General features: G+C 45.9%; 1 protein-coding gene across 3 annotated transcripts; it reads right to left on the minus strand.

Annotated features, from left to right (window-relative positions):
* On the minus strand, window positions 1-25,192 carry GGT5 (gamma-glutamyltransferase 5). Of its 3 annotated transcripts, none has more exons than XM_085305822.1 (12): window positions 24,805-25,192; window positions 14,233-14,363; window positions 11,734-11,820; window positions 10,381-10,570; window positions 9,582-9,739; window positions 8,286-8,435; window positions 7,743-7,876; window positions 6,941-7,143; window positions 6,322-6,413; window positions 5,343-5,452; window positions 3,451-3,558; window positions 1-333 (listed from the first exon to the last, which is right to left on the minus strand). In XM_085305822.1, exons 1-12 carry the CDS (start codon window positions 24,963-24,965, stop codon window positions 283-285), a joined length of 1,575 nt encoding a protein of 524 aa, XP_085161948.1. In that variant the 5' UTR covers window positions 24,966-25,192; the 3' UTR covers window positions 1-282. The 3 variants fall into 3 exon arrangements, with proteins under 3 accessions (XP_085161948.1, XP_085161947.1, XP_085161949.1); XM_085305821.1 differs by having other exon boundaries at window positions 1-3,215; XM_085305823.1 differs by lacking the exon at window positions 3,451-3,558.

A 25,192-nucleotide genomic window follows, 5' to 3' on the forward strand; every position in this document is an offset into this window, starting at 1 on the left:
CAAATTTTAAAACACTTTATTAAAAATATAATTTAAAGACTTCATCAGAAAATAGTCTCTGTACAATGGTGCTTTAAAAGTCCTTTTAAGTTGACTAAGTATAAAAATAATGGTTTCCTGTTGGCATCAGCATGAATGGAAAGGGACAACCTGGGGCACTCTTGACCCAAGCAAGCTGCAGCAGTAGCAAGGAGGTGGCAGACACAAGAGCAGAGGTGCAAAGGGAGGTGCAGTCACTCAGCTTCACCAGATGTTTTGCCTGCCTTCCAGGACTGGAAGTCTCTACAGCTGTGAGAGATCAAGTCTCATTCCTTTCCATTTTGCAAATAAAACCTGTAACGGGTTTTAAAACTACTCAGTGGGCTCAGTTGTGATGTCAGTAGCAAAGCAGTTAAATCACAGTACAGCACTGGACTGCAAATAACGTTACTTTGTGTCCTGGCGCTTTCACTGCTGAGACAAGGCGGAGCATGGCCCAGGGCACGGCTGAAGGCTGCCCTGAAGCCTACCAGGGAAGCAAGAACCCTGTTTCTAGCTAGTTCTTGGTTCCCTGCTTCTAGCTAGTTCTTGGTTCCTTTCTGTAACCTCTAAGCACAGCTGGTCTAGCTAGAAGTAACTACAGCTCTTGCTAAAGCTGACAACCACTCTGCTTAGTCCGTCTGGTCCTGAAACGTGAGCTGCAAATAGTGTCTGGTGCCCATAAATGCTTCTCCTGTAATGTCACTGCAGTTGATGTGGTATTTCTGACACCAGAACCAATACACCTAGTGGTAGCTGAAGTAAGGACGTCATTACTAAAACCAGAAAACTTTTAGTTTCAGCAAATTATGTAGCTCAAATATGGCTATATAAAAAAAAAAAACCCTTTTAAACTGCCTCCCCCCCCACACACACACAACTTAAACAAAAACACCACCCAACTTCAAGCTCTCGGCCCGTTCCCTTTCTCTATGCTGAAATGTGAATTTGATCAATGCTCTAATACTGTATAACGGTGTTTTGCCACTTCTATGGCTTAAGTAAATAGCTCTGTTCAAGAAACTTTAAGTCTCCAAGAAGCATTCAAGAAGCTTAATTATTTAAGAAGCTTTAAGTCTTCCCTGAAAAGGGGGCTTTAACATGCGTTCCACTTGGAGGAGTGGGGTGCATGCAGCTGGCTCTAAACGTGGGTTACCTGCCTTCCAGKTGCATGAGTAAGTGCTTGTGGCTACGATCTGGCAACTCTGGAATAGCTCTGTATCAGCTCTGCCGCAGTTGTGCTCATGCTCTGATCTATAGTCCTTAGTGCACAGTTTCCAAAGGAAAACATCTGTCTGGCTCTTGTTAGCTTTACTTTGGTTATCATTAAAATGCCATTGAAAGCTGAGATTTCAACAAGTTGATGGCTTAATTTGACAGACTTTATGGGCATGAACATAGACTTATAACCTATCTGGCTTTGTTCATAGCAGCATATGCGGATGGGAAGGCCTGGTTTTGTTTTTGGTTTTTAATAGTGTGTGCTCAGACACTTGTCACAGTGTTTACAGAGGCAGTTCATTTGTTTCTTTACTAGGAATCTCTGTAAAATGGGGTGGGAATACCTGCAGCTGGATGTGAGGTGAGAAATAACCTGTTTGGGGAAGAAGAGGAATTGGCTAGTGCCTTGCTCTGGCTTTGCTGTGCCTTCAGAAACGCACATGCAATGCTGTCTGCGCCCACAGGGAAGTGCAGTTTACAAGGTTTTGGGGAAATGAGAGTTGTTGGGCACTGTTGCAACTGGCCCCGGGTACCTGGGAAGTGCTTTGTTAAATATGTCTTTTTACACATCTAATTCCCTTAGCCATAGTAAGCAGGGCAATGTCAAGGAAGAACTGCAACAGACCTTTTGCATCAAGATGAATGGGTTCAGGTCTCTCCTCTAGGAGTTTCCTCTGCTAGTGATGGTTCTTAAATACTCCTACAAATTTCTCCTCATAATTTTTAGTGATTGTTAGACATCAGCTTTGGTAAAAACATAGTTTGGCTATGGAAGAAAAAATATTCTGCAAATGTCTAACAGTGCTACATCACTTCTCAACAGTTCTAGTAGTATTTGCCTAAGCTGAGTATACGGTGACAAATCAAGTCATATGATCATGCATTCTTTGTATTTTGCGGAACATTACAAAGCTTTCAAGAATAACATCCTTTCCAAAGCTGTCCTCACCTGCCTTCCCAAACTACTTGTCTTCTGCAAGCAGAAGGGAAGGAAGCAGCGGAGGGAGAACTGGCAGCACAGGGTGGGAACTCCTCTGGCTACAGGGAGAAGTGTCCTGAGGGAACCGAACTGAGGCCTTTCCACCCTGGGACCAGGGAATTCACATTGCTCCACGGGAGGCTCACTGTCAAGGTCACCAGTGTGCGGCGTTGAAGGAAGCTTCAGCGGAGTTACTCTGGGCTCCTGGGGCCCTCTGTGCCCCAAGACAGAGAGTACATAGGGCAACAGGCTTGTGCTATGGTGCTTCTTCCCTTTCCAAGCCCACCTTGTAACCTCAGAAGTTGGCTCACATGTGATTTTAAAATCCTGAGTCTACAGTCACTTCTTGTACTCCTAACCCCAAAACATTTACCTAAGCAAGAGAGCTCAGACACTTACTTCATATCTCTGAGCCCTAGTAATAATCTTATCATAGCAAAAGCCTGAAAGAAACTAATTATATTCTTAACTAAGGCTCTCCAGCACAAATGGAAGATACAGTTATGTCATTTCACAGTGTTCCCAGTGGGTTTGGAACCAATTTTCCTTTCCCACCTTGTATTTCTATTTTGAATAGCTGATCTGCTCAAGAAATATGTTTTTTCAAATATTGAATAYGTAATAAAAGATGTAGCTCTAATTAATGCTAGCTGATGTGTCCCTGTATTGCCTGAGGGTATCTGCAGTCTGTTGGAATTAGGTGTAATCAACAGTTTTGTCCACACTCAGAGAGGCATCCTGATGCCTAGGAGGCAGCTGATGTTGGTACGCCCAAGTGAAAGCATGTTCTGAATTTAGTTATCTTGTGTAGTTTTTAGTTAGAATAAAGGGGTTGTGATGGCATCTGTTGTTAATATCCAGCTGATTTCCCCAGCTTCCTTATATCAGAGTAAGCAGAGATGCATTTTCCTTCCTTGGAAATCCCCTGCACAACATTCAGTGCAAACATAAATTTCTTTTCTTTATGTCCTCTTCTCAGCAGGCCACTCCTAACCTCCTGTAGGGGGGAGAGAAGAGGAAATGGAATGAATGGGCCAGGGTCCTGAGCTGTACCAGGTCTGTTGCCAGGGGTGAAAATGAAGGATGTGTATGTGGGGTCAGGTTGAGAAAGTGAGATTCAGGCAAGAATATGGTTAGCTGGAAGCACAATACATGTTATCTAGGTGAGTTACAGATGTAATCTCCTTCTTATACAAAGGAGAAGACCAGAAGATCCAAGTGAGGCTACTCACCTCACTGAAGTTTGTTTCAAACAGGATTTTGTCACCTTCAGTATGCATGATGGGAGCTGAAATGGCATGTTCCAGGTCATAGCCAAGCCATAGCTTGTTTATAATAGCCTGCAATGAAAGAAAGCCTGCACTGATTGGAGGTAGTGAACTGGATCAAAGGCTGCCATCTTCCATACTGGTGTAAATCCAGACCAGCTCTACCATAAATCCTGCCTGCAGGATAGTGCAAGCCTGCAATATAAAAGTGGCTGCACTGGTCAGACCAGAAGTCCCTCTAGCCCAGCATCCTGTCATTGTGGTGGCCAGCAGCAGGTGCCTAGGACATAGTGCAAGAACAGGGGAAGCACGTAATGATACTTCCCAGAATGCTCTCTCTGAGCCAAAGCAGTGTCCTTGAATTCAATAGCTACTAATAGTTCTTTTTATCTTTGTATTGATGGATCTTCTTTCTTTCTTCAGATGCTAGAAACAACAATCTTTTGCACTAAGGCACTTTGCCCTTTCCTATAGGCAAAGCACCAAGCTGTCCTTGARGCATTTCTAGCTGCAATTCCTCCAAAAGTCACTGTCACTTCACAAAAGCTAATTTTATCAGCCCAGATCTGTATGGGCCACCACTAGTGAGCTTCCTGCCTGAGAGAACTGGCCATTTATTCCTTCTCCTCATTAACTGTTATTGAAACATTTATGTATGAGATCCTTCCCTCTTATGCCCTGGCAGCACAGTTCCTTGAAGAGCCTTTGAAGCATCTTGTTTGTAACCTTTTGGAAACCCAGATAGATTCCCTCTTCTGTAACTGTATAACTCTTTAACAAAAATAAATAGTGATTTGTGAGGCATGACTTTACTTTACAGMAGCTGTGTCGACTTTCCCAACATATCATGTTACTTGCCTACTAATCCTATTCTTCAGTGTAGTTTCTACTTGTCCCATACAGATTTTATATATTGGTCTATAAATCCTCAAACTTTTCTCTAGGATTCTTTTTAGAACATAGGTCACGCTTTCCATTTCCTATCTCCTGGTACCACAACAGGTGGCAGTGAGACTACACCTCAAAAATGTGTGTGATTATCCAATTCTGTTACTGTTAATTTTTATTGATTTATCCTATCATYTTTTCTTAGTCATTGAAAAATAAGGTCCTACCATGGAATCCTTCTCAAGCTTCCCTCCAGTGAGGAAAGATGAAGAAGAAAATTGTCTTTTTCTTCTTGTGGCCTTATTTGCTTTTATTTCTTGATTGCTAAACAAGGGGTTTGTTAGGCTTCATGCCTCTAAAAGCTCTTTTTCTATAACATTTGTTACTCTGTGTTTATGTGTGGTGTTGGCTTTCCAGTTGTTTTATTTTTCCTGTCAAGTAACTTATCAGTTTGTTTTGGGGAGATCAAAGTTTTGGGCACTGTCTGTCTCCTTTCATAATAACTTCCTTTACGTGCTATTTAATTATTCCAGCTTCCCTTTTGAAAAAAGAATTGAGAGGGCCAGGAAGCATTTGTTCTGACCTCCAACCTGCTGCTTTTAGTGACTTCCAAACTGTAAACAAAACAGAGCACCATGGAGACAAGATCTGGGTGTAGAAAGCACAGGTAAGCCTGACCATGGCTGGAAGTCTGGGAGGGCTGAAAGAGCTGCTGACTGCTACCGCTTCTCCTTCCTCTGTTCCCTGTTCCCTCCTGGCAGCAGCACAGAGCAGAGGTGAAGCTACCGCTGCCCCTGCCTATGTAACRTTAGAGGTAAGAAGGGGAGGAGAGACTGAGTCTGCAGCAGGCCCTCTTCACTGCTGCCTCCAACCTAGCAGTGGTAACAGCTGCAAAATGATTCGTTTTGTTCAGGTTTAGAAGATGTGTGCTCCCCTTGCGCAGGGGGAGGTTTTACTGTGTCACTTACCATAGCAGTCGCACTGATAATCCAGGCCCCACCAGCTCCTCCAATCACCAGCATGTCTCCTGTCTTGGATACAAGGATGGAAGGCACCATGGCTGAGGGAGGCTTCTCTCCTAGAGAAGAGGCAGAGAACGTTATTTCTCCTATGTGGCTGTTTAGTGGTATTGGAGAGATGCATAGGTTATCATCTGTTTTACTCTTCTTGTATTTCCCTTAGCAAATCTAGCTGCAACTCATTGTCTGAGAAGCCTAAGTCTTCTGGAGAACTTGATGTGCTGAGACACAGCTCTAACAAACCCCAAGTCACAAGAAGCTGGCCTTTTACAGCACAGCTAAATAGGAAACATCTCTCRGTGAAGGACAGGGCACCCTGCAAGTATTCAGGAGTTGCTGCAGCTCATTCAGCTCAGCTGAGGAACGATGCACAATGCTGCCATAGGAGGTAATACTATACTGATATCCCCTCTCTTGGCAGACACATAGGACCTTGCATCAGGGAAGGCTTAATTCACAGCATCTCTGTATCAACAACACTGTGTTGCGGAACTCAGTGTAAACCTTCAGCACTCCCTGACTGTGCAAACAACCTTTTCAAAGATGAGCCTAGAAAATAGGTAAGCTTGTCTTAACAGTATTTTCTTCACTTATTCCTTCCTCCTTCCTTCTCCCTTCCACCCATCCACGATCAGTTTCAGCATTTTTTAAAAATTTCTGATTTCCCTAGTCAGAAACCAAAACAAAGRGTCCTTTCAGTTCTTCTCTTCACATAAAAGAGCCAGCATTCTTTTATGTAAGTGCATGTGTGCATAGACTCAAATATGCTTGCCCTGGGGTTAATCCTCTGTTAGTTTGAAACAAACTCCCTTTCACCCAGACCTAGAAAAGGAGAAGAGTGCCTCAGGTTTGTAGATATTCTTTGCCCAGTTGTACATGGGGTGCATCTCCTGACTTTGTTTTTAATTTGGGGGGTTAGAGTGCTCACCTGGTTTAATACTTCTGTTTGCTATGCAGAAATCAGCAAGTTCATTATTTAAAATGATCCCAGTTTGGTTAGAATATATAAAGGAGCCAAACCTGCAGGGGGGGAAAAAGTAGCTTTTCAGTGACCAGCATTTTCGTTGTGGATAACATTAGCAGAACACAGCATCCTGCAGGGTTGCATCTGCCTACTGCCACCTCATCCCAGCCTGGAACTGCACCAGCTACAGTGTCCAAAGGTTTTTGTCCTGCTGTGCTGGAGCTAGATATAAACTCTCTTTTACCAGTAGACATGGGGATTTGCTCAACCCACAGAAACTCTTCTGCCTAGCTTATAGAAACTCTTAGCAGAGCCCAACAAGTTGGTACACTTTTATGGAGGTGAATTGTGATGTTCCCTTCAGCTGATCCCAAGACTTGTGCTCTTTCACRGAAAAGAATGGAATGTTTCATTCCTGAACATGAGACATTTCCACTGTGTAAAGCAGTTTAGCCCAAGGGGTTTTTTTTTGTTGTTGTTGTTGTTTGTTTTTCTTTCGATTCTGGTGCACAGCTCCTGCAGGTAGCCTGTGCACCTGATACACAGCCTGTGCAATCAAAATGCCAGCCCCTTGGCTACTCACGGGTAGTTGATGGTGCTAGTGGCGGACACGGCACTGCCATCTGCAGCAAGTACAGATATTTGGGTGGTGCCCTTAGTCTTGTATCTGTGGCTAGAGGCAGATTCCAACAACTGGTAATGGTTGAGTGGATGGTCACCGCGGTCATCAATTCGGCTTCTGACAAGCTTAGCGATTTTATCAGATAGCAGGGTCCTAGCAGTCACCTGCAAGCACAGCAAGGACAGTAAGCCTGCATCACCAGAGCAGAGGCATGGCTTTCTGTGGGCACAAGGTCAGCTCAAAGTGTCAGAGCTGAGACCTGCACTGCCAGCATTCAGCCTCARTCTGAACCCCAACCAACCAGCACCGCAGAAAATGGAACAAGCCCGKAACAGAGGCACCTCAGAGTTGGTACTAGCATGTGCATGCCTTGTATCGGGCAAGAGCAGAGCCAGACTGGAGCTGAGCAGAAATTACGGACAATGCAAATGGATCTCATCCTGCCTGCCCCCCTTGGCCAGTTGAGCACTGCTGGCCAAGTTCTTTTACTACCAGTTCTAAGTATTTTATTCCCTTATGTGGCCGCAAAGCAGGTGGGTGTCACAGCAACTCTTRGTGCTGTTGCACTGTGCTGATTGGTAGGTAGCCTGCTTGACAGCTTAGCACACAGAGGCTAAAATGAGTTTGTGACTTGAAGGGTTTTTAAAAAAAAAAATAGCAGCAAATAGACTTCCCCACTTCTCCTTTGTCAAGTGGCAGTGTAGAAGAACCTGTCAGTGCTGCAGGTGTCTGGGGCTGCCTCACACATCACATATAAGCTCACCTGGGCATCAGAAAATGTTGGGTCGCTCATATGGGGTTTTTGCATATTGCCAAACTTCAGGACCTCTGCAATAAGATGGTAGTTTTCCATTTTCTCCTCAGGTGTTGCCAGTGACTCTTTATGGAGCTTATACTCTACAGAGMAAGATGAGTTCATTTGATTTAAGGACCCAAGGCAATATTACTTCAAGAATTTTAAAAAATATTGAAAGCAATCCCCTTTTCCTATCCCAGTTCTTACCTTCCCGTCTCCCCAAATACTGGATAAGGATATGGGAACTGGGACAACCAAGTACTAATTTCCAGTGTGATTTTTGAAGCCTTGGGAAAATCAGGTATCCTTTGGCCTTTGCAGTAGCTATGATGATATTGACCCACTGCAAGAATGAGCCAGTTCATCTCTAAAGCGGTCTAAGGCATCATGCTGCACAGCATGGTCTCACTGCTACTCTGGGGCCCATTCTGGCATTGCATTTCTATCCATTGGTCTAGATGCAATATTCTGTGCAAACCTCTTGCTGCCCCTTTCCACTTAGGAATTTACCTTCGAGTATTTTGAGGATGAACAGGAGCACAGCACCTCCCATGGGCGGCCCAGGAGAAAACACTGTGGTGTAATTGTTCAGGGTAATGTTCAGAGCTGAGGACACTTCTGCTTTGTATGCCTTAAGGTCCTCCAGTGAGATAGTGGATCCTTCAAGAGAAAATTGAAGGGGCAGTTAGCATTAGCACATCAATATAACTTTCTAGTATGCACTCATACAGGCTGGCCACATCAGACCCTTGGTAAGGCTTTGTAAATGGTCATCCCTTTATATTCCAAATTTCTTCCACCAAGCACAGCAAAAAGTCTTAATGTATCCTCATCTATGTCCAAATCCCAGGCCAGGATGAAATCTAAAGGCTCTGCAAAGAGGAGCACATGAGGGCTATGGGCTAATGCCAGAGCAGCGGGCTGGCTCTCAAGGCCTGAGTTATAAGGTCTGGCGAGAAGTTGCTTCTCCCCATGCCAGATACCACACCAAGTGACAAGCAAACAGAACAAGTTTGCTTGCCCCTGGTGCCCACTCACTGCTAGCAAACAGCTAAAAATGTCTGAGATCTCTTGATTTAGGAAGATCAACTGAGCAAAGTACGAAAAAAGTTCTTGTAGTGGGGACATACTGAAGCTAGTGCTAGTATGCCTGAGCTGAGGGTGGCCAYAAGACATGGATAAACTGCAGCAGCCCACTATGAGGCATATAAATGCAGTAATCAGTAAGTCTCTGCTTTCTGCTGGCACAGAACAAGTGARTATTGGGCCTTCCTTGGGAAACATACTCAGTACAGGCAAGACTGCAGCCTGGCTGAGCAGGGATTTATTTTCCTACCTGGAAAAAGGTTCTTCTAATTTTGCTGAGTTTGAGCCAAATCCAGATACTTCCAAAGATCCCAGTGACTTTGACCAGAAAATATTTAGCCCAATATTTTCATAGATTTCCTTTTCCTTAGCTTGATGATTACTTTCTGAAAAAAAATATGTATTTTGATGTTGGGTCTCTCCAGATTTTGGGCCCATCTGTAGGTACTGTAAGGCTATGACTGTGGGAGGGGAATTTCCTACAGAGRTAAACACTTATATATATCAGGTTGCTTATAAATCAGGTTTCTTAAGAGCACTGTGGGATACACAAAACTGAAGCACCACAAAATACTTTTGAATCTCTTAGCAGTGGCCAGTGTTCTGAGCTGTGCCAGAATATGTCCTGCATCTTGGTTTCCTAGCAACACAATGAAGATGACACTTTGTAACTGTCAGGAGGAAGCCTGTCAACTAGTATGAAATATAGATGTTACCTACCAGCCTTCCTCACGTCCTCCACCAGGGCCTTTCCTATAGGCCCCTCATAAAATGCCGAAGCTCCGTTTTCAGCCACAGCTCTCAGTGTTCGCTGCAGTGCTGGCCACCTGAAGGCCTCTCCAAGCTTCAAAAACCTTTGACCTTCACATATCAATGGGCTGTTAAAGGACATCAATCAGTTTGCAGCATGCAATTATTCTCTCCCCAGTACCAGTTTCTCTTTCCTACCCAAAGCTGATTTGGCTTATGCACGTCTTGTACTCCCAGAGTCTGCACTACACTCCTGGCTACAAGGAGAAAAGCTCTTCTTGGTGGATTGCTACCCACAGCAAGAAGCACTCGTTCACTAGATAAAGTTTTCTCCCTATGGACCTCAAGTTTTGACCCTGGCTCAAGTCAATGAGACTTCTCCAAACAAGCATCTGCCGTAGGGGCATATTGTCAGGAGACRATTTCCACACTGCTAAGCTCTTGCAACAGATGGAGGCAGTCCATATTTGGCCAGTCTCCTGGCTGTTATTCCTCATGAGCAGATGTGCTTAGTAGACTGTTTTGCTGTGCCAAGCCACTCTAAACTAAAAAAAAAAAAAAAAAAAAAAAGTTGCTGACAGAAAAAGGTTTTCCTAAAAAACTTCTATTATATCCCCCATTCCCCTCTGGAATAGGCTTTTCCTCTCTCTCCACAGCAAATATTTATTCAGCAGCAGCAGCCCGCACTCCAAAGGAGCATCAGAGGAAAGGTCTGAGCTTGGAGGCCACAGTGGCCTCCAAGTGGATCAATTTAATCCATGGGTCTTACCAGAGGCTTCGTCCTGGTCTGGAGAAGTCTGGGTGACTGATAATTTTGTCCATAACTGGGGAAATGATAAGTGGCTTTGAAAGGAGCTTGATRGTTGGTTCAAACAGTGATTTCCATGGTAAGCGGCCATATCGCTTGTGGGCTTCTTCATACCCACGAATTTCTCCCGGTACAGCAATCCAGTGGGGCCCTGAGGAGCAGAATGACAATGATGTCACATGCAGCAACATAGGCCCATGGGTTTCACTCTTCTGAAAGCACTTCAGTGGAAGTGTACATTTATAGAGGCAGAACTAAGACTACTAAAAGAAGGCTTAGTTTTGTATTTTCTTTTTCTGCTTATTTATTTCTTCCACTACCTAATGGGAGGAGTATAGAGAAATTGGAGCCAGACTCTTCTCAGAGGTGCATGGAGAAAGAACAAGAAGTCACAGGCACAAGTTGCAGAAAGGGAGATTACAAGCTGATATAAGGGGAAAAAGCATTCATGATGAGGGTGGTCAAATACAAGAACAGGGGCCAAGTGAGGCTGTAAAATGYACCACCTTTGAAGAGCAAAATGTGAGAGGCCAAGGCCCTGARCAACCTGATTTGACTTTGAAGGTATCCCATTTAGAGCAGGAGTTGGAATAGAGATCTCCAGTGGTCCCTTCCAACCTTGAGGAATCATTCTTGATTCCTCTTCAGGCTTCTCTTCCAAGAACACAAAAATTTCCTCTAGGCACTAGGGCATGCCTGAAAGGAAAAATGTGTTCGAGAAGGGGAATGAATGCAGCAAAGAATGAGACTCCAAGATGTGCTGCTAAAGCAAGAGTGCTCACTGCCAAACCAGTATTAGCAAATGAATCTGGGCCTCTGCAGATGGTATTGAGGCAGTAAAGAGGTAGTTGAGCTGAGCTAGGGCACAGCACCTCAATTCCTGATTCTTCCAGGCCCCTTTCCCAGTTTAAGGACATGGAAAAGCACATCAGAATTACCTCTTTCATTTCCAGGGAATCTGAGCAGTTACTGACCATATTCTTCCCTGTAAGAACTGCTGGGAAATGAGGACTCTGGTAAATCTGGTCTTGAAATGCAGTCTTTCTCTGAAGAGTAATTATGTGTTAGTTTCTCCCCATGCTCTGCTCCCCACCCTCTTGGCTGGACAAGGTGCCAGTTTTACTGCCAAAAATAAATTTTATATAGGCCCAACTTATTTTATTACTTCTGTAAAAGTCAATGCAGAAATAGCTTGAGCAATTAAACGAGACTGCAGACCAGAAGCAGGCTGCCCAGTTGCCCACAGCACTCCTCTCACTCCACACTTTGTGCACCACTTGGCATGAGGGGACACGGTCCACTCTCTGTCCTTACCAATAGGGACACCAGCACAGCCATTCAACAAATTGTGCAGAAACACTCGTGGGACTGTCTCACGGGCGTTGATCACCTCGACTGTTCCTGGAAATGAGAAGGGGAAAATGCATAACAGTGTCATGCTGAAGGCAGGTGGACTTCACTGCCAGCTGGCTGCGAGCACCACACGAGGCCCACTGCTCTGTGCTGCAGTGCCCTACAGCATTTTGCCAAACCTGTCGAGCACTCTTGCAGCAGGCTGCAAGGCAGGAGTTGGCAGCTTTGTTGCTGCAGAGTTTATCCCTTGCATCTGTGTTTTTTAAAGACTATTCCAGCCCAAGTGTTTGTGTCTTAAAATGAGATCTCTGCCGTGTCATCACACCATGCTCTCTGCTTCACTCCAAGGCCCCAGTTTTCCCATTGCCTTCCCTACACACACTGTCATTTGCTCCCACGCTCTTATTTCGAGCAAACTGACCAGTGCTGTCCTCGAAGCAAGGTGGCGCAGGGACAAGGCTAGGGCCCTTGGTTGCATGGGTATGCATGGTTGTGGCCCAGCTTGCCAGGAGTTATGACCTTAGGCTGAGGCAGTTTCATGCCAGTGCCGTTARATCGCCAGAATTAGCTAGCTAATCATGAAAGCCCAGTGGTCCTGCACCCAGTGCAGCCACTTGAATGCGATAAAGATSCACCTTGCCTCTCAGCAATGATGTGGATCGGCTCTCCCCTCTGCATCCAGGATATCTTCCCTTTTCCTTCTGCAGGATCCAGGCAGGAATTAACCTGGTGCTGGGAGAGAGRGGCAGCTTGTAGCCAGCCTTCTCCGTTGGAGTTACCCGAATCAATCATCTCCCACACAAGGAGGGAATCCAGCATGAGCAGCCACATGATGACACAGCGGCAAGGTCTGACACAGACTCCCTGGTCACATCCTACCCAGTTAAGGCCCCACCACAGCTCATGGGCCAGCGGCATGGACTGGGATGTGCTGCTTCACACCTGATTTGCAGTTTCCCCACACCTGCTCTACTGCTGGGAYATGTCAGGGACATAACATGATCTTTATACCCCTTTGGTGCTCTAAGCAAAGCCTCGCCTCTCCGAAAATACAGTTCTTTCAGATTTAATGCTGGTGGGTGAATTTAGGAAAACAAATGAACAAAATTTCCAGATAAAGACACAAATCCTGCTCATGGTTGTGCACTGATGGCTGTTGCTTGCCTACCCTACTATTATTCAGCAGCAGTTCTAGARGGCCATTTGCCAAGTGATGCTGAAGCATATCCATCATGTTTATAAGTAGGATGGCAATAYTGAAAAACTCTCTATATATCTGGAAGCTTGAAGAGAAAATAAAAAACTGTCTTATTTCACATCTACCCTAATTATCCCTCCTTCCTCCTTCTCTGCCTTTTATCTATCTTTTTCTGTCATAGGCCACAGAGCTGGATGCACTGTAGCAGCCCACAGTGCTACTATACCAAGCATCCGAGCCTGGCACAGCTGCCTGTGGCTCTGCACAACCAGCTAATTCAGGCAGCAGCAGAAGAAAAAGTCTGTTGATAGATAGAAAAACAAAAAGTTACATGGCATTACCGAAAGGGAAAAGAGATAGGTGGTTTGCCAAAACAACAATTTTGTAAGATACAGCCAAGTAATTCCAGACTTGTGGGACTACTTGGAAGTTTGTTTTTTTTTTAATTATAACGTTGTTATTGTTTTCATTGTTGATTTTACTMTCTAGATACATAAGCTCTGGGGGTTTTTGATAGCCAAGGCAATTAAGAAAACATTAAAAATGTGAAAGCAGGAACACGATAACACTAGAAGTTAAGCCAAACACTGGAGAGCTTCCCGGCAGGCCCTGAAAACTGCTGATTTTAGATTTCTAAAGGGAAAACACATCCCCTGGGGCAGGAAGTCTTATCACTGCTTTGAGAAGTCCAATCTGTTCCAGCGAGGATGGTGTGAGATGCCCCATGCCGGCAGGCACTGCCAAGTGGCGAGCGTGGGGTGCAGGATGGAGCCCCTGARGCACCAGCCCAAGGGCTCAGCTGAGCCGGCGACAGCGCAGACCGCCACGCTCACGGCCGGCACGGGCACCTCGCTCCACCGCCGCCCGCCTCCGCAGCAGCGCAGGCAGCACAGTGGCAGCTTGGCCAGCGCTGCTCACACCTTGCTGCSTGGTCAGACACATGACTTTGAAATRTAATTTGAGGTTGCTTTGGAGGAGGAAGGGGAGGAAAAATCAGTTCATTTTAAATCTAAAGCTCCTTCCCCGCCACGTGATGCTGCTGTGAATGCCTGCACTCTTCAGTCTCGTTCTACAACASTTCTCAGCACAGCTCCTGTAACGGACTCTTTGGGCTAAAAGCAAAAGTATGTTTTCTGATCGGCGCAAGTAGTTTTTCTATTATCAAATGCACAGAGAGARTATGAAATATACTGGCTTCTCCATGGCTGCTGGATGTTTGAAGGGAGGCAAGGTGCCAGGGAGAGGCTAGGGCTGGCCCATACCTGTGYTGGCATTATAGATGGTAAATACGACCCCGCCACCCAGGCCCGAGCTCTGAGGATTCATCACGGAGGTGCAGATCAAGGCAGCAATAGCAGCATCCACAGCTGTGCCTCCACTTTTCAGGATGTCCCTGCAGAAGACAGAGAGAAGAAAAGATGGTATTACAAGCCAAGAATAACAGAACAGAGGATGAAAAATCTCTCCTTAGGGCAAGTGCAAGGCAGCCCCAGCATGACAAGAGAAACTAGCAATTGGTAAAAGCTATTGGCAGCAGTGTGGTGTGTGAGAGTGCAGACAGGCTCCTTCCTCTGGAGGAGCGGGACACAGAGAAGGACGGGAAAGTTGATGGGAAAGGAGAGAGAGGCTGCAGGAGGAAAGAGTAGCCAAGGGCTGGACCTGCACAAGGTTTCTGGAGTAGATAATTTTTTTCTGGCTCCCCACATGCCTTTCTTGGTACAAASACACATGCTGGACAACAGGAAGGCGGCACTAAAGGAACAGGTCAGTATGAAGCAAATTCTTGGAACTGAATATTTCAATTAGCACAAAATTCAGGCCTTTGCCTCTCCCATAGTGTGCCTTCCTGGGCTTACATTGTATTAGCCCAAAACCCCACCCCTTCCCTATCCCCCAAGGCAACATAATATAAGCAGAACAAAAACTCAACTGTTTTTACTTAGGTACAACCACACCAAAGAACATACAGGTATTAAGGCAGCCTCGTGTTGCTGACAGCAAGGAGTTTCTGCTAGAGAAACTTGTCTCAACAAATKCTTCCTTCAAACGTAGCTATACAGATCTTTTCCTTACAGTGGAAATGTAGTGGGGTGGAGTTTCCTCATGCAGCCTGCCAGTAGCCAGCACTGGTATTTGCTAGGAGGGTTTCTGACTGGTTGGGCTGGAGTGTTGCYCAGATAAGGCAAAGCCAGAAGGGGAGTGCAGTAGTTCGTTATCTGGAGCGTAGCTGCTCCCAGAAGCTGTGACAGGAACAGCGAGCACATATAGGAATAGCTGTTYATTTTACATCCACTGATGTAGTTAGGACCTGCTGTGACTGGGAACAGGATGCTGCGCTGSAGGCACACGGATCGTGCCGTTCCTTTGTTTTTGTAAGTGCCTTTGGAACTGCCGCTCGCAAGGATAGGCCGTGTGGACAAACGAGCAGAAAAGAAGCCATAGGCAACCTCCGGGCTTTCTGCTCTGAGTCCTGCACGGCTTTTAGCCTCCAAACAGCAAGCTGCTCCCTGGTTATTGCCCTGGAAAAGGAGGCTGGGGCTCAATAGACGGGAGTTCCTTGAGGTTCAATGGCTGTCTAAATCTTTCGACATAGCCGGACATAAGAGAAGAGAACCATTTTTAACTTCCTACCTGTTCATAGACAGAGGCCTTCRGACACAATTTAATACCAAGAAGCATTAGGATTATACTGTTTGGCTGGAAATAATGCAAACATCTCCAAGTGCTTTACAAKCACATAGCTCTAAAAGTACTCAGAGTATTTGAGAGTTGATAAGAGTTATTGGAGCATGATAAGCAGATAAGTGAAGAACTGAGGTTCTACAGAAAGTCATGACAACATGCAGACCACCTTCTGCCAAACTTCAAACCCCCCTCAGGCATGGCCATCAAATTTTTATTTTAAAACACTACAAAGGCAGTAAGTGGAGTGGTTCATCAGACCCTAGGATGGCCACCGCTGCCTTAGGACTCCAGCTTCTGCTGGGGCCTGGGTTACTTGGGAGGGCGGCAGTGATTCCTGCCTTTGTCCCTGCCCTGCAGGAAGCTAATGCCAGGTTTCGCTATCTGAGGATATGAGAGGCACAAACTGCAGTATGTTTGGGGCAGGGAGCAGAGGCTTCATGCACCACTGAGTTCTCCTTGCCAGGAAACATATTCAAAAGTTGGGAAAGCAGAAGGCTACAAGGCAGTGCATGTACAAAGCCTGGTGCCAGGGAGAAACATGCCCTCAGGTAACTCACAATGAAAAYATTTTAAAGGAAACCTTGAGACTGTATGGTGTACATTTAAATACAATACAATCAGACTTTAACATGGAAAATCAGATAYATTTCTGAGATTTCCCCCAAGCCAGAAAAGCACTAGATCCTCACCCCCAAGTTCCCAGCCACACTTACAGGTTAGCCTAGTGGTTGCACATCCTACACTCCCTCTTGTCCAGGGACCTTGCTGTCACTGTCTTTCTGAGGCCAGTGCCTCACATCCTTCACCATGTCCCCAGGAACATTYGTGCCCTGGTGTGAAAGGGAGCACATTCTGATGAGGTTCCCTGTCCTTTATGTATTACCTAGTGATGGTCATTTACCTGCTCCAAAACATGAGTGGTTTCTTTCTCCCAAGCCCCAGAGCTGTGCCAAGCCAATATGCTCTTCACTGGAAAGACTCAGCATGCTCCAAAGGACAGCCACTGTTTATTAATTTAATATTTGTACAGCTGGGTGGCCTGTTTTCAGCTTCTGGATGACGCTAAGAGCTTCCAGTGTCCCCAGAGGCTTGTTTATAACAGCAACTTTGGGGGCTAAATACTCTTTAACTACTGCAAGTGTAGTGCCGCATGTACAAAGCATGTAAACCTGAGAGCTTTTTAACATGATCTTATCCTTGCTCCCTCCTCCAACACTCCCAGTCAGAAACAGAACCAGGATAACACAAATCAGGTAAACCCCAGGTGAGAGCTGTGCCTTTGACTCTGGCTGAAATCAGAGAGGACAAGTGAGGTCTCAGACTCAGCACAAAAGCTGTATCTGGCTACTAAAAAGAGTAGCAGACTTCTCCAGGTAGCTAATCCTTAGACTGTAACTCCCGTTGATGAGAGGTTGACCCTCACACAAAATCACCAAGAACATCAAGGAACAAGTGGGAGGAGGAGGTTCATGGGCAGGTGGGGAGCACTGCAGCAGGGCTGCTGGGACAGAGACATCCTGCCTGGCAGCAACCAGGCAAACRGAGTGCTTGTTTATGGGCTCCAAATTACTTCATCCTGCCAGTCCACCAAACAGTTTTCAGATGAGTTACGCATGAAACATTGAATTTGAGAGTGCCTTGGGAAGGCAGGAGCAGGCAGAGAAAGTCTTTRCTGTTCTTACTCTGTTCCTAGCGCAGCAGGGCCCTGGCTCTTCGATGTAATTCCTTGGTGCTACCACAATATAGAGTAAAAATAACAACACTAGCAACCAAGACAGTGACATCTTTTCATGGCAAAGCAAAACATGTTTTCCTTTGTCCATGGTCAGTAGCCTTCATTAACCACATTCTGCGATACAAATGAGATGAGAAGAAATACATAATTGTCAGATGACTCCAAAGTGTTCCTCATTTTTGTTTGCTGAGTATATTAGTGATGACTGTCACTGTCARCTCTGGAGGTAAACACCACATCTAACAGCACATACATACACTCAAAGCTGGTTCTTGCTCAGGCAATGGAGGGATTTCCAGGTACCTGTTCACTTTTTGTCAGCACCAYGGGCTGCAGACCTAAGGCTCCCCATCCAGCAGCTCAGCATCTGAGAAAATCTCAGTATAGGATGGGATATGTGAAGTTGGGCATTGACCAAAGCTGCAGGGTGACCCTTAGCTAGCTGCTTTTTCAGTGGATGGGGAGGGGAGGGGAGGGGAGCTGAGATTTCTCCTCAAAACTAGGCGCTATCTTGGCTTTTGACAGCCTGGCAGGAAGCACTCCCAGCCCTAGGTTTCACAAATAGGCCTCAGAGGGGCTCACTCACTGCACTGATGCTGTTTCCCCAGCTCTGGGGATGTGCATGTCTGCCAGTTTGTCACTTACTTACACCCCATTACGCTAAGGTCCCATTAGAGCAGACAGGCATGGCTGCAGCTAAAGAAAAAGAAAAGCAAAAGTTTTACAGTCAGGCTTTTAGCTYAAGCTCAGAAGCAACTAGTCCCAGCAAGGGCAAATCAAATCCTGATTAGGATTGGGCCCCTGGTCTCAACAGCTTCCCCTTCCCCCTCTGGCATCTCTGGAGCCTGAAGCAGAACAGCAAGTGGTCCCTGAGCTGGCTCTTGGTGTATCACAGTCGCACATGCCTGATCCAGTCGGAGCTCTGCTATGTGCCTGCAGATGGGTGCCTGGGAATTTAAGGCCATTACTTCTTTCTCAATCATCAGCAAGGTGAACTGAGTACTACCTCGCCCATCTTGTTGCTCCCTTTCTATGGATCACTGGTAGAGCYGGACTAATTATAATGTAATAGCCCGGTGATAGATATCAACCCTCAAGTGAAATCTTCTTGTACCTGACCAGCTCTCTCTAGAGACATCTTAGCAGTACAGCTGACAAGATCTGATAACGATGTTTTGTCCAATATCCTTCCTGCCACACAGCTCAGCTTTAGCGTACAGCTATTAATGGTATTTTCTTAGTGTTGGGAACAGAAGSGGATGTTAACAACCAGCACGCACTCCAGCAGCAGCTGAACAGCCAGCATGGCTCACTCCCAGCACGGGTGACCGCTGGCACTCCGCTCACACGGTCTTTGCAGTGAAGATGGACAGTGCTGGACTGCAGGCTGAGCTTGCTGCTCTGCTGGACTAGGAGAAGGAGCCCTGAAGCCATTCTGAATATTCTGGAAATGCTGAGATATTAAATGATACTGAAAAAAAAGCTTTCTTCCGTTAATGAAAGCTGGAGGTTGGAAGGAGACCACACAGCTACATGGGAGCTGCCTGTGTACGATTTAACAAGAGTAAAAGCAACAATTGTTTCTGCAGGAGATCAGTTGCCAAATTTTAAAATATCAAAACACAAGAAAGGAAAGCAAATCCTATGGGATATAAAGACTCTTCAGAAATGCTACTGGGCTGTCACTGAAAAGGATTTTCTCAGCAGATCCTCTGCCTAGAACTGAGCTTCCCAGGACCATGAATGTTATCTGACTGTTAAATTCTCAGCCTCTCCACTGCCCCAGGCCCCATGAGGGCATTTGTTTCACAAGAAGCCAGTCCCCAGAGATCACACTTGCAGAGCCTGGAGAAGTGTGATCAGAGACCGCTGCTGGGCCAGTCAAGTCTGCTCGTCTCGCTGCACCAAATCCCACTGCTGGGGAAAAGCACTTTGCCTAAATCTCTCCCTGCCCTCATGCTGGCTTTTGCTTCTGCCTTTTGGAATCAAATGGATGCAGAGCAGTGGAGGGCAGAGCTCAAACAGCACATTGTTAGGAAGTATGATGTTTTTTGCATGGTTGCTGGAAAAAAAGCCTCTTCCAGTGTTCAAAGGGATCAGGAATGACAAGTGTGGAGGAGCAGACAAATAGTTCAGAGCTGGAGGTGATGGTAAGTTTGAGAACCAAAGCAATCACCACATGGCTTTCTGGCATGAGGACAAATTACTGAAATGGACTTCAGCTACCAAATCCACACTTTTGGGTGTAAAACTGCCCTAAAAAAAAACTGTCCTTTCAGCCTCTCACTCCTCCTCCTCCTCAAAGTATATCAGTTCATTCAGGGTCAAGTTTCCAGCAATGCTTGTGGTGGGACCAGAGAGGACGGACACTCAGTTGGTTACACAATATTCCTTTCAGTCTCCAGTTCCAGCAGTAAAAATGTAGCAAAAGCCCTGTCTTCATTTAGCACTGGGAATCAGGCGCTGATGGCTAAAAGTATAGCACAGGACTTGCCAAAAAGGGTGATGACGCAGTGGAGGCTTGCCAAGATTGCTTGCTTTCTGTAGAGGATCCAAAGAGTTGCACAAAAATTTCAGAAAATCCAACCTTACACACTCCCATGATGTAGAAATACCACCGCTAGCGATGGGGAAAAAACCRGCCCTGAAGACAACAGTTGCGCACAGGAAAAGAGAGGAGCAGAGAACAGGCCCCTGGAGCTTTGAGTCCGTSCCCCCTCTCTGGCTTGCAGCAGTGAATTACAGAGCCACGTGTTTCCTCCAGCAACCTCTCCCTCATGGCTGATGGATCAGAGAGGGAAACACCAGAGCCTTGAAGCGTTTTCCTTACCCTACCATCCCACATGTTAAAAAAAAAATGGATTGCTTTTAAGGTAAGAGGTTCAGGTCAGTTATTCTCAACATGCTCAACTAGAAGCTCTATCAGAAGCTCACAAGGACTCTGTCTTAAACAACAGAGTGTTGTAAAGAGCACACAGCACCGTGCAATGCCACAGGAATTTCATTACTGATAATGTCAGTTCACTGTAACCCAGCATGTGGTTTGGTCCTTTGTTAAAGGAAAATATAAGATTTATTGATTAAAGAACAAAACGTACAAAATTTTATGAGTAGATTTTGAGATTTTATATGCTGGTTTCGGTCTCGTTCTGCACCAGAGGCTCCCTGCCCCCTGGGTGTCTCCCATGCGTGCTCCCGGGAGCTAGCGGGACCTGTGGGATGAAGCAGTGGCCAGTGGGGCCAGATCAGGGCCCAGCAGAGAAATTCTGCAGGGTCAGTGGGGGAAAGCAGGGACTAAAGGTTAAATCCCTCAGCTCTGGGGCCTTTAGAGACTGGCTGCCATTACTCTTGCAAGCAGCAGGGGGGAGGCAGACACRTTCAGCTACAACATGTGGTCTTCATTCAGCTATAGCTTTGCCATACTTAGTCTATTGAGCCTAATATTTTCTCATGGTGATGTGGAGGTCTCCCTCCTCCTCTACATATGTTTCCACTAAAAATATAAATCAATTACCAAAAAAGAAATTAAGGAAATACGTTGTTTTGCTTATTTTACTTATTTTTGAACTCCACCCCTCAAGCCAATTTGATAGAAGGCTCTGTAGTGTCCACATATAAATCCAGATATGCAGTCTGTCTCCTATTCAAACAATTCACCCGAATTTCACCAAGCTAGGGAAATAAATTGTAAAAATAATTTACATATATGTGTATATGCACATATATGTACATGCGTGTGGTCATCAAAGAATTATCCATCTTTGGTTAGATTAATTCTCCTGGGATATCTCAGCAAAGACAGTGGAAATTAGCYTGTTCCACCTCTGAGCTGCAGCTGCTGAGCACAACTTCCCCGAAAAAACTGCATCTGGGAACAGCCATGGCTTCAGGTGCCAGGAAAAGCAGGGAAATTATCATCTTTGGTACTCAGTGCTCCCGAGGCTGGCCCGCTACCAGGGAGAGGGGGTTCATGTCCTGCCTCCCACAGAAGAGAAGAGTGAGGTGGTCGAGCTGCAGAGAGAGGCTCAAGGAGAAGGAAACCTGTAGGGCTGAGCAATTTGGGAGCAGGGGCAAGGTGGGGGTTGCAGAAATTGGTAGGATGAAAAGACTAGAAGCTGTGACTGGACAGGCTCAACAGTGGCCCAGGCAGGTAGGTATGCACAGGAAGGAGGAGCAGCAGAGCTTGGCAGAAGGAAGAGCAGCAGCACAGGCAGCCCAGCAGGGACTCAAGAGCTTAGCAGAGCTCCACGCTCTCACAACAGCAGGAATCTCACAGTTCATGGCAGCTCTCTTAACTACTCAGATCTTCACATTGTTCCAAGTCTGGGGAGCCATTGCAAAAATATGCAAATGTTTGCATAATTGCAGAAGAACACTGAAGAGCTAAAAACAGTACTTAGTAAGAGAAAGAAAAACACATAATTAATTATTTCTTCTTGTTTCTTCCCTCTTAAGTCTCATGATTTTGGGACTTCAATTATTTTTGAATAGCAGAAGAGTGTTGTATCCTCYAAAACAGTCAATTTATTGGCCGAGCAGCACCTGCAAAGGAATGAGGCTTGTGCACCAAGGGGTGCTTGGCTCTGTCCAACCCTTAAATTTTGATTCCTGCTGAAGTTAAGAGGCAAATGAAGTGGGAGTACACAGGTAGGGACAGCAGGGCCTAATGGCCAAGATTGCTTTGAGAAACTGGATTTTATCCCTCCTGCTGTGATGAAATTCCCATGTGATGCCAAAATCCTGTTCAGCAAAACTTAGGCAGAAGGCTGCTGTGCTCCTCACCTCCTGGTGCTCCTACCAAGACTTGTGGGTCAGCCCCACAGAAGCGCTGACCCCGCATAGCCACAGGGGAGGTCAGTGACAGATGTACCCTGAGCAGTGCAGACTACTCAGAAGGGCAGAAACCCTGCTCAAAGCAAACTGAAAGCAACTCATGTGGCACCTACCCAGGATAAAAAGCTTCAGSTTTAATGCCCATGCTAGACTTCCTTATTTCTACAGGTGAGATGACATCTTTTTCTCACTTCCCACACTGCGGTAAGGATTTAGTGATGACTAGTATATGCTTATAGCCAAGAGCTGAGATGTGACATACAGATAATAATAGTACAAAAATATCCAGGAGAAAATGTACAAGACTGTATGTAGTAGAGGACATGCAGTAAGAAGTACATGAATGATGGGGATGAAATGAAACACTGGGCAYTGAAGGAGCCACATTCATCCTACGCAGGATGAGGCTGAGATCCTGGGGAAGTGCAGGGAGGATTGTTAAGGAAGCCTATACTGCAGGTCAGAATTACAGTGCAGGAGGAATGAAGTTAGGTCTGTGCAACTGAGCTTCAATCGGGTTTCTTAATTTTTGAGTATTTTATCTTGCAATTTAAAATCTTCTATAAATAGTCACACAATTCTGTTTTAAAAGAGTTCAACGTGTGTAGAGCTCCSCTCAAACAATGTCCCTTCCTTACCAACAACCTCTGTGGCCAGTGGGGACAAAAAGAGAAATAGGCTAGTGAAAAAGAAAAGAGTGAACACAATACACAAAGTTTTTGGTCCTGAGTGCTGTTGCAGATGTACCTTTTTATAATTAATTTTATTTTTATTATGATCCAGTACAAGAACAAGAGCAGATAGCTCAAGCTGGGAGAAGAGCACARGAACTTAGTTCCTCCCAAGTAGAAGGACAGCATGAAAAGAGCACCAAAGTTTCCAAGAAGGGTAGGAGGCGAAAKGGACAACAGTAGGAAAAAGGAGCAGACTGCATGCAGTGGTAGAGCTAACCAGTAGGCAGAAGCCAAGTGGTGTAGAGCCAAGGTGAAGCAGGAGAATAGTMTTGGCTGGGGAGAGCCAGGGGGCTTGGCAGGACTGCAGGAGTGAGCTGACACGTTTGGAGCACATGATGTGCAGATTCCCCAGGCTGCAGAGGAGAGGAAAAGTTGTGTGATGGAGAGTTGGGGCAAGGGGGGATTTTTCTGGGGCTTTTCATTTGTAGGAAAGCTAAGGTGGTCTGCCAGACTGGAAGAATTCCACAGACCTTGCCAGAAMATGCACTGGAGGTGCAGTTAGGGCAGTGGCTGAGGCTACGGAGCAGGCAGTTTCTTACAAACGGAGAATGGAAGGAGACAGACAACAATCTGGCATCAGTAGCCAATTAGCCAAAGACTGCTGTTTGCTGACCTGCAGGTTTGCATGGCTCTCACCTCAGTGCCATCTAGCTGGTTCTACACTACGTCAGGTTAAAAAATTATAACAGCTGCAAAACAGCTGTAGTTTCTCCAGCTGATTCTTTGGGTATCTGATGATGTATTTTTCCTCATTTCCATTATTATGAAGTTAAATGATGCTCCTACTATCTGCAGAACTAACTTGTGGCTTATCATAGAAAAGCCCATCTGATTCCTTAATGTATGTGCAGCCACACTGCATTTTATCCAGCTACTCACAAGTGCTGTGTCAGCATGTCACTGCAAGAGCCGCACGTGCAGCACAGCAAGTGTGGTGCAGTGGCCCCAAGAGCATTCTCTCACTCCACCAGATACAAAGCAGAGCCCACAGCTCCATCATCTGTGTAGTACATGTGAAGGTTTAAGTTTCATCCTTTCACTTTCATGTATAAAAGTGTTTAAGAACTGGAGTGATAGCAATAGTAAAATAGTAACGTAAGAGTTGAAATGCACGAGAGAAAAGTATTATACAAACTGAATTGTTACATCTGGGCAGCCAGAGGATTTTCTTACACCTACACCTTTCCTTCCATGTGACATAAATATGCCTTTTCTATTCACACCGTCCTGACTAAATTGCAATTAAACATGCACTTTACTTTCCAGTGCAGAGTACCTTTCCTGGTAGCAGGTATACCTGCCGCAGGCTTTGGTACAGAACTGTGCACCATGAAGATCTTCACCCTAAACACTGAGCTGCACAGTCCTCCTTACCCCCTCAGTCTGCCCGCCTTCCTTGCATGTGTTCAACCCCAGCTGCAGCTCTCTGCTCGCTCCTCTCACTTCTGCTTTAATTGATTTCTAAAGCACCTAGCTGACAGATTTACTCCATGAGGTAAACAGTTAATGATGTCTTGCTTCCCCACCTTAAAAAAAACTTTGCATTTATACACGATAAAATTTATACCTTCAAATGTCACAGATTTGCAGAGCTGCAAATTCATGAGGCATGGAAGAAAGAAACTAGTTAGTCACCAGCCACAGTCAAGGCAGGGCTCCATCTGCTCTCTGCTGTCTGCAGACAGAGAGCACCCAGGGAGCAGCGCGGCTCTTCAGCCCCGGGAGCAAGCGATGGCACAGTAACCCAGCTCGCTCCCGCCGCCTTCAGTATTTCTACCTGYCTGCCCGTCCAAGTCCATGACGTACACGACACGTAAACCGACAAACTGAGAGGTCTGTGCACATACCGGCCGATGTCAGAGCAGATCTCGGTGTCAGCAGCCACAGCACCATGCAGATATTGCTGAGGGCCACACTTGGGTTGAGTCAGGATGACCACAAGCACAACCACCACAGCCAGCGCCCCTAGGGTCAGCAGCACCAGGCAGCAGAGCCTCCCTGTAGACATGTCTATTCCTATGCCACCTGAGGCAGCAGGGAGGAATTTACTCCTTTCCCGAAAGCGCCTGCTATGCTGAGGGTGGAAGTAGAGGATCCCGGCAGCTTTGGCAGGGAGGTCTCTCTGGAGTGGGCTCTGCCCCCTGTGACTAAGCGAAAATTTTATTCTTTTTAAGATTAAAAGCTCACGAAAAGGAAACTCCGTACTCCCTCTTCCTGCTCTGTAACATGTGAGAG

This window comes from Rhea americana, unplaced genomic scaffold (genome assembly GCF_003343005.1).
Source record: "Rhea americana isolate MKP2758 unplaced genomic scaffold, rheAme1 scaffold_227, whole genome shotgun sequence".
In the NCBI taxonomy this organism is placed as follows: Eukaryota; Metazoa; Chordata; class Aves; order Rheiformes; family Rheidae; genus Rhea; species Rhea americana.